This window comes from Arachis stenosperma, chromosome 9 (genome assembly GCF_014773155.1).
Source record: "Arachis stenosperma cultivar V10309 chromosome 9, arast.V10309.gnm1.PFL2, whole genome shotgun sequence".
Taxonomy (NCBI): Eukaryota; Viridiplantae; Streptophyta; class Magnoliopsida; order Fabales; family Fabaceae; genus Arachis; species Arachis stenosperma.
The window spans coordinates 155,982,623-156,000,433 of record NC_080385.1 but is presented as its reverse complement, the minus strand read 5'-3'; the positions used below and the strand labels follow the sequence as shown (position 1 = coordinate 156,000,433).

The following is a 17,811-nucleotide window of genomic DNA, read 5'->3' as shown; positions in this document are numbered from 1 at the left end:
TAGCCCACCAATGCTTGAATACTCAAGGTACTTCCATGACCACATGTGAAAAGTCAAAAGAAGAGCAAAGCATGAAGGAGAAATTGGAAAATTCGGTGGAGAAGGAGGAATCAAATTTTGTGTTAGAACATTTGGAGGAGCCTATGATCATTGAAGAAAAGGGAGAAGTGGTTGAAGATTTAGGAGATGTTGACAGTCCATGGGAATGTAGCATCATGGAGCACTCTTCCAAAAAGCTTGATATTGATGTTGAGGAGGGTGCGCAACCTCCAAGGCATATCATCGTTGGAGACTTGGAAGAAGCTTATCAAGAGATGGATTCAATCATGGATGAATTTCTCTCTACAATGGAATCCTCTCCCACTGGACATGGAGTTGAAATTATAGAAGAGTGTGTACAACCTCCCATACCCTTGGTGAGCAATGAAAAAGAGAGCTACCAAGAGGAAAACGTTGGCATGGTGTATATCGAAATTGAAGAATATGAAGAGGTTGACCAAGAAATGGATTTATTCATCAATGACTTCCTATCCAAAATTGAATCAACCCCCATTAGGCACGAAATCAAAGTTCTTGAAGACAACACCAAGCCATGTGATAAAAGGGAAAAGGTTGAAATCGAGGAAGTTCGCAAAGAGGTGGAAATACACAAAGAAGAGCACAAGGAAGTGGACTTTGCATGGTCTAAGTGTGGGGAAGCCTCCCTCCCTAAGTCACCATCCAACACAACACTCAAGTGGGTAAAATTTTTATCCCTAAGCTTTACTTTCTCACTTGAATATGGTTTAATTGAAAATGATGGTCAACTTAAAGCTCTTTGTGGAATTAAAAGCAAGAATGAGTTGTGTAGTGGGTGCGAGTTAGGAATTAGGCTCATTAAGGTCAAAGCTTCAAGGTATAGGAACGATGATTGGAAGAATGCCACTTTACAAGGGTCTCGACGGAAGGCTTGGTATGTTAAAGAGAATTCTATATGTCAACCACCCGGAAAGAGAGGGTATGAAGACCAAATCGAAGACGGGTGCGAAAACAAGATATGGGATCCCGGTTCGCTATTTGAAGACCAACTATGGGGACTCATATCTTGGGTAGAACTTTGCCCAAGCTGGGTGAACACAGTTGGAAATTCTGTCAACCAATTGAGAAGCAAAGACCCTTGGAGATTCAAGGATGAGTACAAGCACAAGCCACCATAATAATGAGTTCCTCAACATGTCCAACTTAAGGACTTAAAATAAAAGTGCTAGGTGGGAGACACCCCACCATGGTAAACTCTTTCCATTCTCCTTTAACTGTGCTCAATAAGTGATTTGAGTTGCCATTGTAGGTAGATGTTTCATAAAAATCTGTTTGTACAACTTAATTGTTAGCTTAGTCACATGTATGTTGTGTTTAGTAGTAGATGAATAATATCAAATTGCATTTTTGTGAATTGTATGATGGTTGATTGAATAAAGAGTTGTGAGCAATAAGGGGAGCACCTGAGCATAATTTTTCTGCTTAAAGAGCAATAAAAAAAAGGGGGTGGACGCGCGCGCACGATGCACGCGCACGCGTCCATGAGCGGATGCACCATCACCCACATTCCAAAGAGTTGGGCCTCTCTTGGGCAAACACCATGCCCTGAGCCCAACACAACCCACGCTAACGCGCGCTACGTGCGTGCGCGTCGATCACAAGAACAAGGAAGTGCACGCGGACGTGCACCTGCCGCGTCCGCGTCGATCTGCTGCTGCAAAATCTTAAGCCAACCCCCAGAGAGTTACGCTGGACCTGGGCCAACTTTAAGCCCCCAGCCCAACTCAACTCGCGCGGACGCGCACTCGACGCGTGCGCGCCCATGTGCCAAATGGAGGAACAGACGCGAGCGCACGCATCGCACTAGCGCGCCTTAGGACAAATTACCAATATACGCGAACGCGCGCTTGCCGCGCGCGCGTCCCTTATATGATGCTGCCACTCCAGGCCTTTGCCCAGAGAGTTAGGCGTGCGTCAAGCCCGCTCTAAGCCTCCAGCCCAACCCCATGTACGCGTGCGCGCGCTGTACACGCACACGCCCTTGTATAATTTGCCCATCCACGCTTGAGCGCGCTGTACGCTCACGCGTGGGCCCCCAGTTTCATCAATGTACGCGGACGCGCAAGGTGCGCGCTCGCGCCGATTCAAAAATAGGATAACCCTAATACGCGAAGAACATTGCGCAGTCGCGCACTCTCTCTTCCTCTCCCTCACCATTTTCTTCTTCTGCACACCTTCACCCTCCGCCGCTAACAGCGGCGCCGCCGTCGCCACCACCCCCTCTACCTTCCCCTATCATCCCTCTTCTTTTCCCTGTCACCATCCTCTACCTCCCTTCCCTTTCTCCTTTCGGACAAACCACACGCCGCCGTGAACCTCTGCCGGCCACCACCATCACACGGCCAGTTTCCCCCTCTCTCTCACCACCAACCAACACCTCTTTGCTTTCCTTCTCTCACCATAGCCAACTCCCCCTGTACTCAGTCTCTTACTTTTCTGAACGCCGCCACAGCCGCTGCCCTGCCATTACCGCCACCATCCACGGCGGCGCAACTCACTGATTATGTTGCTTCCGTTCCGACTCCAATTGACTCCAATTTCCTTTTCCATTTTCAGTTCTTCCCCGCTCCCTGGTTCCTGCTCAAAGTCTGTTTGTTATTAATTGTTCGATTCTGTTAGCTACTGTTAATTTTCTGTTAGTTAGTTAGAATTGGAATTTTGTATGTTAGGATTAGTTAGAAATAATTGTTGTTAGGTAGCTAGGACTGGATAGAGGATTCTAGGCCTGATAAGTGCTCCGTTTGTGCATATTCGCTGTTTGCCTATGTGAATGTTGTATGTTGATTTTGGACTGCTTTTTATGCACTTCTTGTTGCCTGACTGCTGCACCACTACTGCTGTGCTTAATTGATGTTGCTTTCTTGCTATTTGTGCCATTTTGCTATCCAGAAACGTCCAATTTTAAGCCGGAATGCTGCCCAATTTTCAAGAACTATTTTTCCTTCTAACTTCTATTGACAAATTGAACTTGGCATATACATTTTCTAAACCTTTGCTTAATGCACACCAAGTTCTTAGCGGGCTAATTTCTGTTTCTATTTGACTCCTGGGATCGGCATTGGCCTAATGAAATCAAGAATTGCCCAACACTCTGTATACCCATTCTCATTCCTTCACAAGTGTTGGTATACCTCTATGTGTAACTTCTTCTTTCTTCCAAATTCGATTTCTACTTGTTTATAGTTGCACATTCACTTTCTAGTGTTTACTGCACCAATTCTTGTGAAAGCGAATTCTGTTATGTCCATACCCTCATGATTGTGAACATGATTCGTGTGCTTGATAGGTTCATCTTTCATCATACTACTAATTTCTAACTCCACTTTTCTAACTCACTGACTTCTTTACTTACCAACTTCACTTTCACTTGCATTTTAACCTTTTAACCATTCTTTTGAGTCATGATGATGAACATACCTATTCCTTAAGAATTGTGCATATTGTTTGAAACATTGAATTCTTGGTCTATGGCTATGTTTTCTGTTCTTACTTGCTGTCCATGTTTCAAGTTCAATTCACATCAAATAGATTACTTCACAAAGTGGATAGAAGCAGAACCATTGGCCACCATCACCGCTCAAAGAAGTCGGAGGTTCCTCTACAAAAATATCATCACAAGATATGGGATACTTTATTCTATTACTACAGATAATGGAACCCAGTTCACCGACTCTACCTTTAGAAGCCTAGTAGCCAGTATGAAAATCAAACACCAGTTCACCTCGGTAGAACATCCGCAAGCCAATGGACAAGCAGAGGCAGCCAACAAAGTCATACTGGCAGGACTAAAGAAAAGATTACAAGATGCAAAAGGAGCCTGAGGTGAGGAGCTCCCACAAGTGCTATGGGCTTACAGGACAACCCCCCAATCCTCCACTGGAGAAACGCCCTTCCGACTAGTCTATGGTGTAGAAGCCATGATACCAATAGAAATCAATGAACAAAGCCCAAGGGTGACTCTCCATGACGAGATCGGGAACATACAGGGGCACAAAGAGGAGCTCGACCTGCTCCTCGAAGTTCGAGAGCAAGCCCAGATAAGAGAAGCAGCGTTGAAGCAAAGGATGACTAGAAGATACAACAAAAAAGTCATTCGAAGAACATTCACCCCAAATGACTTAATCTTGATCAGAAACGACATTGGAGTCAACAAATCGGGGGAAGGAAAGCTCGCTGCTAATTGGAAGGGACCATACAAAGTCAATGAGGCCTTAGGAAAAGGTTATTATAAAGTGACCGACTTGAACGACACCGAGTTACCGAGGTCGTGGCATGCTTGTAATATGAAAAGGTACTACAGTTAAAAATGAACTCTACTCCCTGATGTACTCTTTTCCCAACTTCATGATTTTTTTCCCAAAATCAAAGGGTTTTTTCTGGAGAAGGGTTTTTAACGAGGCATCATAGTAGGGGCTAAGGGAAATAGATTGGCAAAAACCCTTAGTAGCAATAAAGTACCTCCCCAATAAATAAAGATCTTTTCATTTTACAAATATCTCTTATAAGTTCCTTTTTGTTTTCTCTTTCTTTCGACGAAACGCGCCGACTTAAGCTCGACAAAATGTGAAAATCCCATGAACCGACCTAGATGGTCGTCAGGATAAAACGACGAGGTACAAGTCGGTGTAAAGAGGTTATAGAAGTTGATCGTGATAAACTCGGAAACATACCGACTCATAAGTCGAAATGAGAAACCGAGTAAAACAAAAATGAATTACAAAAGTAGCCTAAGTCATAAGAGCTCAATAAAACAAAGTTGAGTACAAGGAATAACCAAAAAGAGATCAAAAAACCTAGGAGAAAAGCTTAAAAGCTGTCCTAAAAAACCTTGAAAACAAAAAGGCTTAAAAAGATAGACAAGCCAAGGGTTTTCAGAAAAGATCAAGGGAACTTCCGAAAATCAAAACCAGAAAAGTATGCACGCATAAGGTAACTTAAACCCTTATCCAAAAAAGGGTATTTTTTGTTAACTTAAAACCCTTATTAAAAAAGGGTATTATAAAATATTTTGTTTACAGCCTTAAAAGGCCAAAAAGAAAATTGTTCAGTAAACCACCAACAAACAACAAATAAAAGAGTTTAAAAAAGGGGGGGACCCACAGACCGGGCCCCCATATAGCCAACAAAATCATTTTTTCAGAGGAGTAGACGGATCACCACCAGAAGGAGTAGTAGGAGCAGCATCAGGACCAGGGAGAGAGGCATCCATAGGAGATGAAGAGGAAGTCGGAGGAACTACGGAAGAGCTCAGAGCGTCTTTCGGGCGAGGAGGGGACTCAATGATCCTCTGCCCCCGAGTCTTCAATTCTGACTCGGAAACGATCACGGGAGCAGGGGGATCCACTATGGCACCGTCGATAACGACTTTGTCAGGATCCAAAGGAGAAAGATCCAAGTCAGGAGCGATGACTCCGACTTGCTCCTTAAAAATCCTCCAAGCCTCCTCGGCCCCATCAGCAATCGAGTCCTCCAACTCGGCATATGCATTCCGAGAATTCAACAGATCCTTCCTCACAGACACAAGATCTTCAAATAAACTTTGATAACTCTCCTGTGCTGTTTTCCTCAAGCCCACCTCCATGTTGCATTGGGCTTGCAACTTACTCTCCTTCTCCCGGAGGCTATCTCTCTCCTCCCTCAGCTTGGCGACTTCCTCCTTCAACTCCCTCTCATGCTCTTGATATATAAGAAGCCTTCCTTCCAGCTCTTCAACCTTCGAGGTTAAACCCAAAGAGCTGAGAGGAGTCTTCTCAAAAATATCTAAGAGTTTACCACAAACACCCGCCGCCCTGAGACTCTCCTCAGCCAGAGTGGTAAGGTGGTTCCGAACAGAAACATTATCCATACTTATACGAGCATGGGGGTAGATGTACTTTCGGACGAATGCAAGAGCATCCGCTTTAACCTCACCTTCAAAAGAAGAGCCAGACTCTAAAGTCTTGCGCTTCTTCTTCTCTGGCTCAGGAGGAGGTCGGGCGGAGGGGGGCGGCCGAGATGAAGCTGAAGAAGAAATCACAATGGGCTGAGAAGGAGTCCCCGTGTTCCGGGGAGGAGGAGAGATAATCGCCTTGGTGCCACCAGTCCTGGCTCGAGACCTTGCCTTGGCCTCCTGGACTATCTGGTAAGATTCCTGAGCGTTCTTCTTCGCCATCTCTGCAAAAACAAGTAATAACTAAAAGTCAAACAAGTCGGTACAAGAAATCACGAGTCGGAAGCAAATTAGAAAAACAAAAGCTACCTAGTTGCGCCTGGATAAAAGTCGGAGACCCCTGGAGGAATTTCTTAGTGTCCAGATATGGGGCCCTCCCCCACACTTCTCGGAGGAACCCCACAATGGCCGCCTCCGCTTCGTCTAGGTCGTCCAGACCATATTTCTCACAGGGGGAGGCCTCCAACCAATACAAGAGAAAGCGAGGAGAAGAATTCTCGTCCAAGAAAAAGGGGTGCTGACCCTCTACAGCTTGAACTTTGAAAAAATAATTTTTAAAGTCATGGAAGGATTCATCAAAGAAGGTGAAAACTCTCCGACCTTGTATGGCCCGGAAAGACACCCACTGTTGCTTATTATTTAGCCCACTAAAGGGTTTGGTCATATGAAAAAGATAGAAAAAAATCTTCAGAGAGGTTGGGAACTCCAAAGCCTGGCTGATAAATTGATAAATTTTCAAAAAAGCCCAAGAGTTAGGGTGAAGCTGAGTAGAGGCAACTCGGTAGTGACGCAACACAGACATCTCAAAATTTGAAAAAGGAAGAAAAACACCCAAACGGGTGATTATACACTCATACATAAAGAAAAAATGAGGGGCCGCTTCATTGGCCCTCCCAAAGCAAACCCGGTCTTCTGGGCCCGGGACTACCAACTCATACTTCGGCTCATCCTCCTCAGAAGTACAAATTCTGTGGCGAGTACGAAGGTGGGTGATAAACTCAGTATCGACCGAAGGTTCCTCCCCTAAGACTGTAACATCAACCCACTGGGAAAGGATATCTACAGAAGCCATTTCTTACTTAAAAAGGTGACAAAAACCTACAATGAAAAAAGAAAAGAAAAATAAAAAAACACGGTCTCTAAAGGGAGGGAATACGGAACCAAACAGAAATCTACAAACCAACCTATCTATCTACAAAATAAAGGCATGCAAATAGAAAGCATGTTATAGAAGAAGAAAAAGCTAACCTTTATCTGAAAATCAGGATTGGAGGAAGTAAAAGCCTTCGAACACAAGAATGCAGTACGAACAAATGAAGAAGAAATTTGAAAATCGTAGAAATGAAACAACGAAAGAGAGGGAAAGTATTTATAAACATGCTAGGGGCACAATGGTAAAAGCGGGGCAGTCATTAATGAGAATGCACCGTTACCAAGACCATCAATCCCTACGCACATCCCTAACAGACGCGACGCTTGATTAGACGTAACTGTCAGAACCAAAAGGTCACGAAAAGTCACGTCGGTTTCAGACCATCACGTCGGTCCTCCAACAAGTCGGCTACGACCCCGAGTAGAATACTCGAACCCAAATCTTGAAAAGAAAATTGGGCTCGAGTAGGGGCACTGTTCATACCCTGGCCCAATAGTAAAGGCCCAGGTCCAAACAAAAGGCCTAATCCCACGGATTAAGCCTAACCCGGCACCGACCTTCGTCTTACGAAGTCGGCACTCACCACGACTTGTTCTAAAGAAGTCGGGAACGAGGGTTAGCTGGCAGATAAGCACTCATTCAGATGGGTAACTGCCCCTAAAATCTCTCTAACCACTTCCAGTATCCATATCTTAACCTCCCCAAGATAAAGGGACGGTTAATACCCTAAAAAAGTGACACTACTCCAATGGTGGTTATTGGTTCACCACTATAAATACACTGACATTCCTCAGGTATCTCTAAGTCCCAATACTCTCTAGACCTGCTCACACTCTTGCTGACTTAGGCATTGGAGTGTCTTTGCAGGTACCACCCTAATTCTTTCACATACACAACTCGGAGGCGGCTCCCAGACGTAAACCAAGTCGTAGACCACACTCCTCCAACGCTTGGGCCTCACAAACAAGCCCAACCACCGTCCGATTCTAAGTAAGCCCGAAACATATATATTCTTAAAAGACATTTTAATTTGTCAAAAACACCTCATCCTTCTAATATTATAGTCCAAACAGCTAATCTATAAGTCCAACAATTAGTCTAAATTAATTATTCAGTTAATTATTCACACCTAAACAAAATTAACAAATTCTTACCTAAACCCATTACGTGATACATCAGATAAGAATATTGTGTAGTGCCAGAAATTATCTCTTATTGACGCCGACACATTTTTACATGTGTAGAATTGTTCCCATTCTACACCAAAAAATTCACCATATTTGGTTGATTTAGTCCTTTATACATGAGAGACTCTTATCCGATCTAATATATAAGGGGTAAAAAATTAATTGGCTCAAAATCTTAAAATATGATACACAATTCCTATTTGACATTTTATGAATAACTATCAAATATGAGACTAATGCTGGGATAATTTAACTAAGAAAAAGTACATTTTGTCCTTATTGTAGACTTATGATTATATCACTATAAAAAAAATCCCTAAGTAGTATCAATTGGATGAATTTTTGCAATATATAGAAAACGGATTTGCATACTTTAAAATATATTAGTAAGAGATTAATCGTTCTTAAATTATCTATTAGAATTTACACAAATATATAATTTTAGTAAGGTATTTATTCAAATAAAAATATCAAAAATATCTTCGGTAAATTAGAGAAAATATTGATAAATTGAGAATTTTCTTCTCCGTAATGGAGTTCTGCGAATAGTAGCATATTCATGTATTTTAGAACTGTTGCTCAATTATTAATAAGTTCCATTCTTTCCAATTAAAAATGAAAGAGAGAGAGAATTGATAAACGGAGGAAAGAGAAAAAGAAAAGAAAAATGGATTTGTATTTACAATTAAAATCCTTCCCAAGCAACAAATAGATCGGACTTGAAGACATAAAATATTTGTAGAAGAATGATTTAAGTACATTAAACAATTTAATTAATTAAACGTATTAAACCATCTAATAATACTTCAAAAGAGAGACCAACACCGTACCGAAGCACCACCACGGAACCACCCTATATACATTTTCCCACTGGCTTTTTTTCATGCCAATAAGCAGTCTTTCATGGCAACTTTCCTTTGAGTCCAAGTGCTTGTAGCACGTGTTCGTGGCAAGGAATTCACTCCGAATGGGTTATCTTTACTCTGTTGCATTGCATGAAGGAACATTAACATTGGCAGCTATAAAGACACAAAAACAAAGAGGAAAGAAGAAAGGGCATATAACAGTTACGTACCAATCTGCAGGTTCCGGCGCGAGTGTCGCAGACGGGAAACTCAGGAGGACAGCAGCTAGCACCGTCGTCGCAGCAAGTGGCGGATTGCATAGGGCAGCATCCCCATCCAAAGCAAAATCCTGCATACTCGAAGACGCAGCAGCAAGTGGTGCGAGAAGGGCAAGAGTAGTAATCGTCACAGACAGTGGAAGGGTTGACTGGGGATGGAGGTGAGGGACCAGGGTTTGGTGGGTTGGTGCTGTTCTTGATTGGATATGATGCCTCCATTGCGATGCCACACTTTCCGGTTTTGCCATTTGCAAGATTTCTCTCCAGCTTGATGTAACCCTCCTCGCCCCATCCTGAACCCCATGAATTCCTCACCAACCAGTAGTCTTTACCGTCTTCTGTTCCGTACCCAACTGCGGCAACACCGTGGTCAAGTTCAGTTCCACATATGCCGGTGAAGATACCCTGGTCATCACCAATCAACAAAATTGTTAGATGATTTCATATATTCGTTACGAAATATATATTGGCTAAATAATGTTAACAATTGATATATTAAATGTTCAATTTAATAAGTATGTAGATAGTTATTTTAATATTAAAATCTAGAAGATTATTATTCACAAAAATTATTATTTACTTAATAAAACTTAGGGTTTGGTGAAAGATAATTTTTTTAAGAGCTATAGTATTTATGTTTAGTAAAATTAAATTAAAAATAACTTTTAATAAACATAAACACTACAATTATATTTGATAAAACAAAAACTTAAAAAAATTATAATAAATATATTTATAACAAAAAATAATTTATTTTTTAAAAATTTTTAAAAAAATAATTTTAAAATAAAAAATTCATAATAAACAAAAATATAATGAATAAATTCTTTTATTTTTTTAATTTTAAAATTTTATATAAATATCATAAAAATTTATTTTATCTTAAACATCATCATTAAAAATACTAAATTACTTAACTCAAATTTTAGAGACTAAATATTTACTTGATTGTACTAATATAAATAGAGTTATCATTAGCCAATAATAAAATTTGTATGTAATCCAATATAATTTAATGTTAGTACTAAGTATTAACCAACTATATATATTAGCTCACTTTTACATATCACAAATAATGGGACACATATGTCAAATAAACTATTCTTAAATACTTTTAAAAATTTTCCTAACTTTTAAAAAAATCGTAAGCATAACTATTTTGACTTTTTAATTGATCAAAGACAAAGTATAAGTAACTCTTGAAAAAGCTTTTGCAAACACGGCCTAAATCCATTTGATAAATTATTGACTTCAAACAAAAAGGCTCTTATTCACATATTTGACTAAATTTCTTTCTGAATATACATGTTAATATCTCAGCTATTATCTTATTCACATGAGGAGTTATGTAATGTAATATAAAGTAAGGTAGAATAACATTACAGATTGATAAAGTTGGAAGGCCCTGCCACCAGCTTCAATGGCAACACTAACAGGTTGGTGTGCAACAGCCTTGGTCAACGCCTTCTCATCATTTTCTGGCACATCTTCATAACCATCTATGGTGACTACATGAGCATTTTTCTGACAAAAAGCCAATTTAGTTTAGGACATTCATAATAGTAATTAGAGGAATAGAGTGAAAGGGATATATACCGACCCTATTGGTATCACAAACACCTTCACGAGCATGGTAGGAGTAGTCTTGCTCAGAATCAATGCCTCCATTGTTGATAATGAAGTCGAATGCATTGTCCATGAGGCCTCCATTGCATCCCATGTTATAGCTCCTATCACAGTCCACCAACTCTTGCTCTGACAGAGATATCAACTCCCCCGTCACAATTTTATTGATCCCTTCCACCGCAGCAACCGTCGAGAATGCCCAACAACTCCCTTCACAACAAAACCAAATTTTTTTAGGGGAATTAATATTATAGAGCATCAAAATTAAACCCTAGATATAATGTGCTAACCGCATTGGCCTTGATCCTTAACAGGGGAGACGGCACCCTTCTCCCTCCAATCAACAGAAGCAGGCAACTCGTCGCCGGCGCGGAATGCGTAACGGTCACTCTTCCTGTTGCCAGAGAGCAATCGCTGTTGCTGGGAGGAGCTGCGGGGTTTGGTGCCGAGGTACCTGGCTCTGTACTCTTCATTGGTGAGATCGGCGAACTTGTTCAAGCCAAGCTTGTAGGGTTTGTTCCCAGCGCTGTTATGTTCGTGAATGAACCGCAGGTTATCCTTGAAGATCTCGAACCTTCTCTCTTTCTCTCCCAACGCGTTGTAGACCTTGCCATGCTTCACCAGCCATGACTCGTAGAGGTTCATGAGGTGGCTCTCCGTCATGGCTTCTAACTTCGCGTCGTAGTCGATGATCGACATGTCGAGTGCGGACGCCACGACGGCCGCCGCCAGAAGGGGGAGCAAGAGGAGGAGGACATGGGAGCGACCCATGGTACGGCTGTGCGCGGTGGTTGTGGTGGTGGTGGTGCGGCTGATTTGGTTATGGTTGGAATGAAGAAGGATGAAGGGTTGCGATGCGAAAGAGGGAGTTATATTTAAATATTTATGAGAGAGAAGTTAGGGTTGTGATTGGTTCAGAAAAAACGGGAGAACTGCGTTGAAATAGGAGGTTAAGTCAAATCTTTAAATTTTATCTTCAAAAGTTCAAATAATGGCTTGGTTAACAAGTTATAATTGGATTTGATTTGCATGTTTATACATGTATCTTACCGCATCTTTTACTATCTAAATATTTTCAACAACTAATTAAACAATTCACTGGTAGTAGTTATCGCAAAAGTAGATACATAGTTTTCAACTTAATATTATGTTTTCAAATAATAGTAAAATAAAAAACTGAAAGTCTGAAACAGGAATTATTATTTTATTTATTTGTTTACCAGCCGTGTTTTTTTTTTATTTTATAAATGGTTAAGAAGAAAAATATTTTTATATGAAATTGATATTTAAAAATTCTTAAATAATTTGATAAATTTGATAACTTTACTTAAATTTTCACAATAGTATTTAAAAGGTGATGTCTAACTTATAAAAAAATAAAATTAATATTTAATTTAAAAAATATAAAAATAAATAATTTTTTAATATTTAAAATTTATTATAAAAAGTAAGTTAAAGATCAAATAATAAATATTATAAAATTGACCAATAAATTAAAAGCGAATCACAAAAAAAAAAGGAAGAGGAAGGATTGAAAAGAGCAAGAGGGTAACCACTAAAGAGGAAGAAAAAAAAAGCAAGAAACAAAAAGATAAAAATTCCTCTTTTAAAATTTTTAAATGGTTTTATGAAATATTTTTAATTTGGTAAAATCTTAATCATCTAATAATTTAAGAGTTTGTTAATGATGAACGAATTACATTATTGCATATTAGCATATACAAAAAAAAAAAGTAGGATTCCAATTCGCAACACTTTTAAAACTAAATATTTAAATTTAGAGGAGTGGGACCCTCTCAAGTTTTTTTTAACTCGTTGGGCTAAAACAATTTTTGAAGAACATGGTCCATCTTATCTTCACCTTCAAAATTAGTTAGCTGACCCATTTTCAATACCAAAATGAATAATCAGTCCTAAAACAGTCTGACCAAAGAAAGAAAAAAAACTCAAATGATAGAGTTTCTATTGGGCCATATATTAATATATTCTTCGTACTACTTAGCCTTTTGTTTTCATTATCAATCGATTAAAATACAGAAAGAAAAAAGTACAGCAAATTAAATTAGAGATACATTTAAATGGAGTATAAAACAATTTTCTATTTTTAATAGGTAGTTGATATACAATATAATTAAGCAAACAATTATGCTACACATAGAAGTCTTTTTTGCTTCAAATCTTATAAGTTGGGTCAAACCAAACAAAAGATATTCTCACCCAACTCAAACGTGTTAAACACGTGTGTCACTCAACCATTTCCAAAACGCGCTACTCACCATTATGAATGACTCTTTTTCTTCTTCGATCAAATCCACAACTGTCGAGATTCAAGTCACATTCGAAAACTCTGAAGAAACTTTCAAACTCCTCATCAACACTCAACGAAATCAACAAGCAAATATCAAAATCGCCATCAAAAAACACTGAAAAGAAAGAAGAAACATTATTCAAGATAATGTTTCACTAATCTTCTAAGTTTTTCAGATTTCTCTTTCTGATTTTAAGGCGAAGCATTATATCGTCGTATTTCTCTTTTATTAAGTAGATTCATTACATGTTCTTGGTTTAAAGTAGATATTACGTTTTTGGTAAAACTGTTCAAGTCAATTATACTGTTTTACATACTTTTAGTGAATGATTTAACGTATTTTTTCATTCGTTTTTGTGCATGTTTGCATATTTTGAAGTGAGTTTGTATACATATAAACTTTGTACTATATTTCAAGTGAACTCATATTTGGGTGTATATGACCGATTTTTTGGTGTATATCAATCGAATTCGAATGTGGCTGGTACTTATAGTGATATTTTGAATTTAAGTATCATTTTGAACTCATATAATGTCATCTAATCCAAAAAAAATGCAGGTGTATGTGTCTGGTATATATATCAAGAGTATTCAAGTGTAACTGGTGTTGTTGTACTTGTGCTTGAGCTTGTAGTGTCATTGTATACATGTTTGGTTGACTCGTGCTGTTGTACTTGTGCTTGAGCTTGTAGTGTAACTGGTGCTGTTGTACTTGTACTTGTGCTTGAACTGGTATTTGGGTATATCTAGCAGTTATTTGGGTGTATGTTGTTGGTATTTGCGTGTATGTGGCTGATATTTAGGTGTATGTGACTGTTATTTGGCTGGTATCTTTATCCATTAACAATATTTTTTATTCCTTACAGTAAAAATGACAAGTAAGAGCGAAGGTATATATATATCTTAGACCAAGTCAATTTTTTCTAGTATAAATATAGCTTATTTAAATGACTCTCATTTTGCTTTGTTTACAACAAACCAAGGATTTGAGATGCTCCACATGACTATTTAATGAAAAGTTTAAAAAAATGAGCGAGGCAAAAAAGGCCATCGTTCAAAAATTAAGATTTGGTGGTCTGATGCACATCTTGCCGATGAATGTGCCACACAAACTGTTGAAGGAATTGGCTAATTCCTTTAATTTGGATGAAAACAAATTAGACACAAAGTACGATTCGTTGAAAATTAAACCCAAAAAAATAGGAGATGTCTTTGGCCTCAATGTATCAGGTAACTGATTACAAAAAATTTTTTATACTTGCATTCTTTATAATCTATTCTTTGTAATATATTATTCTGATCTCATATAATCAGAAAATAAATTTAGGTGTATATGACTAATATTTGGGTGCATTTGAAGTTATTTGGAGTATAATTGGTTTTCTTTTTTATAGGAGACCTATTTCTCGAAAAAAATGACTTTTAAATACCTTTCTGAGGAGAATAAATAAATTTTTAGAAGGATTCAGAAAAAAAATATTAAAGAATCTGACTTATCAGATGATGGATATCGGTGTTGACAACGATCAAGATCGCATAATATTCAGGATGATTTTCATCCTCTATATTCAAATGGTGTTCTTATTGCCAACTATCATAAACAAAGTATCTCATGTCCACATGGCTCCAATTTTTCGACTGAACAACATAACAGAGTGCAGCTGGGGCAGTCATGTCCTCAATTTCATCATCAAAGTCATAACCAATTACCGTTTAAAAAATTAAAAATTGATTGATGGTTGCCTCTATGCCTTGATGATAGTATATTTTCGTCTAACAAAATACACAGACAAAAAAAGAGAAGCAATCCTTGGACTACCTTGGGTTAGCCATTTGAATAGGGAGCTACTGGTTGCGAGGATCAGAGAAGAAATTGATGGTCATATGGTAACTGAATAGAATATTTTCTCTAATTTGGGGTATGTTGAATTTCGGTGTATATTGCCGATTTTAAGGTGTTTATTGTTGCTGATAATTGTTTTTGCTTTCTCAGGATGAAAGAAGCTGAGCTCCCATCGACGGAAGCTCATTATGATTCATCCAAAACGTAAGATCCTTTATTTGATAGAATTTTGAGATCTTGATTTAATTAAATAGTATTTTTATTGAATATGTTTATTCTTTGCTTAGAATGCCGGAGTTGAACTTAGGAAGCAAAAATGATCATGTGTTTCAAACACAAACAGATCAAAGCAGTGTAAAGTGTAAACAAACTCACGGATAGCATGTAATTTCTGTTTCTAATGCCATTTGCTTAATTCTTTTGTTACAATCTGCTTCTAATTCTGTATAAATTTTTTAGAAAAAAAAGCCTTTTAATATTTTATTCAAGAAAGAAAAGAAAGGAAAATATGCAACTATGTAAGTTTTCAAAAAATAGAGCATGTGTTTCTTTTCAATGCTTCAGGTGTATTTTGACATTATTTTGGTGGATTTCAGGTTAGGTTTGGAAGAAAAATCATTCAGTGACCCATCTCAACAAAAGATGATCATTTTTCGGATGGAGACACATTTACAATCTGAACCGCTTGATATGTGAGTTTTACAATTAAATTTCAACCTTCTAATCATCTATTTTAATGGAGTTTTTTAACATTTTATTTTTGTCTTGTTTAGAGTTCCGATTCAAGTATGTATGCCCCCGTCGCAGACAACAATAGCAAGTCCTATGCAAATTGAACCACCCCCAAAGTCTCCAAGTAAGAAAATTAGCGAAGAAACAATTAAAGGGTAAGGAATAATATTCGGGTGTATTTGGTTATTATTTGGGTGTATTTTTTTCTTATTTTGGTGTATCTCATTTGAATTGAGCTGTAATTGGTTTTTTCTTTTATAATTTAAATAATTTTCTCTAACCCTACAGCACTCCACAACTCCAGCAACTTGCTGAAAGCATACCCACAGTACCAGCAGCTCCTTCTAAAATGTAAGTTCTACACAATATAATTCTCTTTCGATATCATTCGTCTATTCTTATACTTATAGTATCTTATATGTCAATACGCAGTAATCCAACCCCTAAAGCCACTGCTACATTGATGATGATCGCCAACACAACATCCTATGTACCAAAACAAGTTCCAGCACCATTCATTCAGCCTTGGCTTCATTGATTCGAGTCAGGAAGAAACACTGACTCAGGAGGGGCGAGCGGGATTTGAGAAGGAAAAAAGTCCCTAGACGCCAATACTAATTGAAGAATTAGAGGAGTTGGTGGAGCAAATTGTAAATACTGGGGTTGCAACAGCAATGAATTTTGCAGAGGATAAAAGTCCCTGACTCGAAAAGTAGCATGCCGACCAATTTTTTGAAAAGTTTGAAACTCCTGCAAAGAGGACGGAATTGTCGGCTGACCTGAAAAAAAAGTGCTACCTTTTGGGCCATACATTGAAAGAGCTATGAGGATGGAGGTACTAATGAGTGGGAGTCAATGTGCATCCTCAATACCCAACAACTAATGCAGTTGTCAAAAATTCACTTCGCATCTCTAAAAGCTAGTACATATATCAAAGCTGAGGTAACATTAGAATAAGATTAATAATTCTATTATGAGCTGTGACTGCAATGTTGATTAATGTAATTAATTTAGATATTTTATTTTTTTAGATTGTCACTGCTATGTGTCTGATTCTGAACAAACAAAATATTAGAAGATTTGAAGAATAAATTTACTGTCTTCCCTCTTACTATTGTGATAAGGTGTATTGAACTCAATTTTGGGTGTGTTTATGTAATATATTGGGTGTAATAACTATTTCTTTCGGTGTTACACAAATGCTACATAACATGACTATTGGGAATCATAACGGTGGCGAGTTCTTACATGCAAAAAATAAAGCGGTTTGACATTCAAGACTACAAAATGTTCATACCTTTTTTGGACTTGAAAAAATTGGCATCCTATCTACGTAAGTTTTCGTTTCTAAAACTTCTTATCACAGTTCTTTTATTATGTGCCAATTAAACTAAAATACTGTTCAATGTGGGCATACTTCAAATATTTGCACATGTTTGCTATGGAGAGCATTAGTGGATATAGTTGGCTGATATTAGAAAGAAAAAAATTTGTATCCTTGACCCATATCACAAGAAGTGTCCCTCCCCAAACAGATTGAAGCTTAATAAATTTGTTTTAAGTTGATTTTGTTGTTTGCATTTTAATATTTGGTTGTAGTTCTGTTTAAAATAAGGTGTACTACGGGATACTTTGGGTGTAATCAGGTATTAAATTTAGTCTTTCTTATATTTTACTTTGTTTTTTATTTTTAGGGGTATGTGATTTCTAGAATGAGGGTATATGCCGGGGGCACCTATCAGAAAAGATGATCATCAAATTAAACCGTCATACATCAACATTGCATGCCGAAAAACAGAGTATAAATCTTTTTCTGTGAAAATTTTATGTTT

At 38.1% G+C, this 17,811-nt stretch overlaps 1 protein-coding gene across 1 annotated transcript; it reads right to left on the bottom strand.

Annotated features, from left to right (window-relative positions):
* Window positions 1-9,046: 9,046 nt before the first annotated feature.
* On the bottom strand, window positions 9,047-11,949 carry LOC130950965 (cysteine proteinase mucunain-like). Its single transcript, XM_057879571.1, has 5 exons — window positions 11,387-11,949; window positions 11,071-11,306; window positions 10,854-10,994; window positions 9,423-9,875; window positions 9,047-9,330 (listed from the first exon to the last, which is right to left on the bottom strand). The coding sequence occupies exons 1-5, from the start codon at window positions 11,865-11,867 to the stop codon at window positions 9,229-9,231; spliced, it is 1,413 nt and encodes a 470-aa protein (XP_057735554.1). The 5' UTR covers window positions 11,868-11,949; the 3' UTR covers window positions 9,047-9,228.
* Between the last annotated feature and the right edge of the window lie 5,862 nt (window positions 11,950-17,811).

Bases quoted from the DNA above. Each gene is read 5' to 3' on its own strand.
- LOC130950965 (XM_057879571.1), bottom strand. From the start codon at position 11,867: ATGGGTCGCTCCCATGTCCTCCTCCTCTTGCTCCCCCTTCTGGCGGCG. The intron at 11,307-11,386 runs GTTAGCACATTA...TTTGTTGTGAAG, and splicing joins TAAGGATCAAGGCCAATGCG to GGAGTTGTTGGGCATTCTCG. The intron at 10,995-11,070 runs GTCGGTATATAT...GCTTTTTGTCAG, and splicing joins GTGTTTGTGATACCAATAGG to AAAAATGCTCATGTAGTCAC.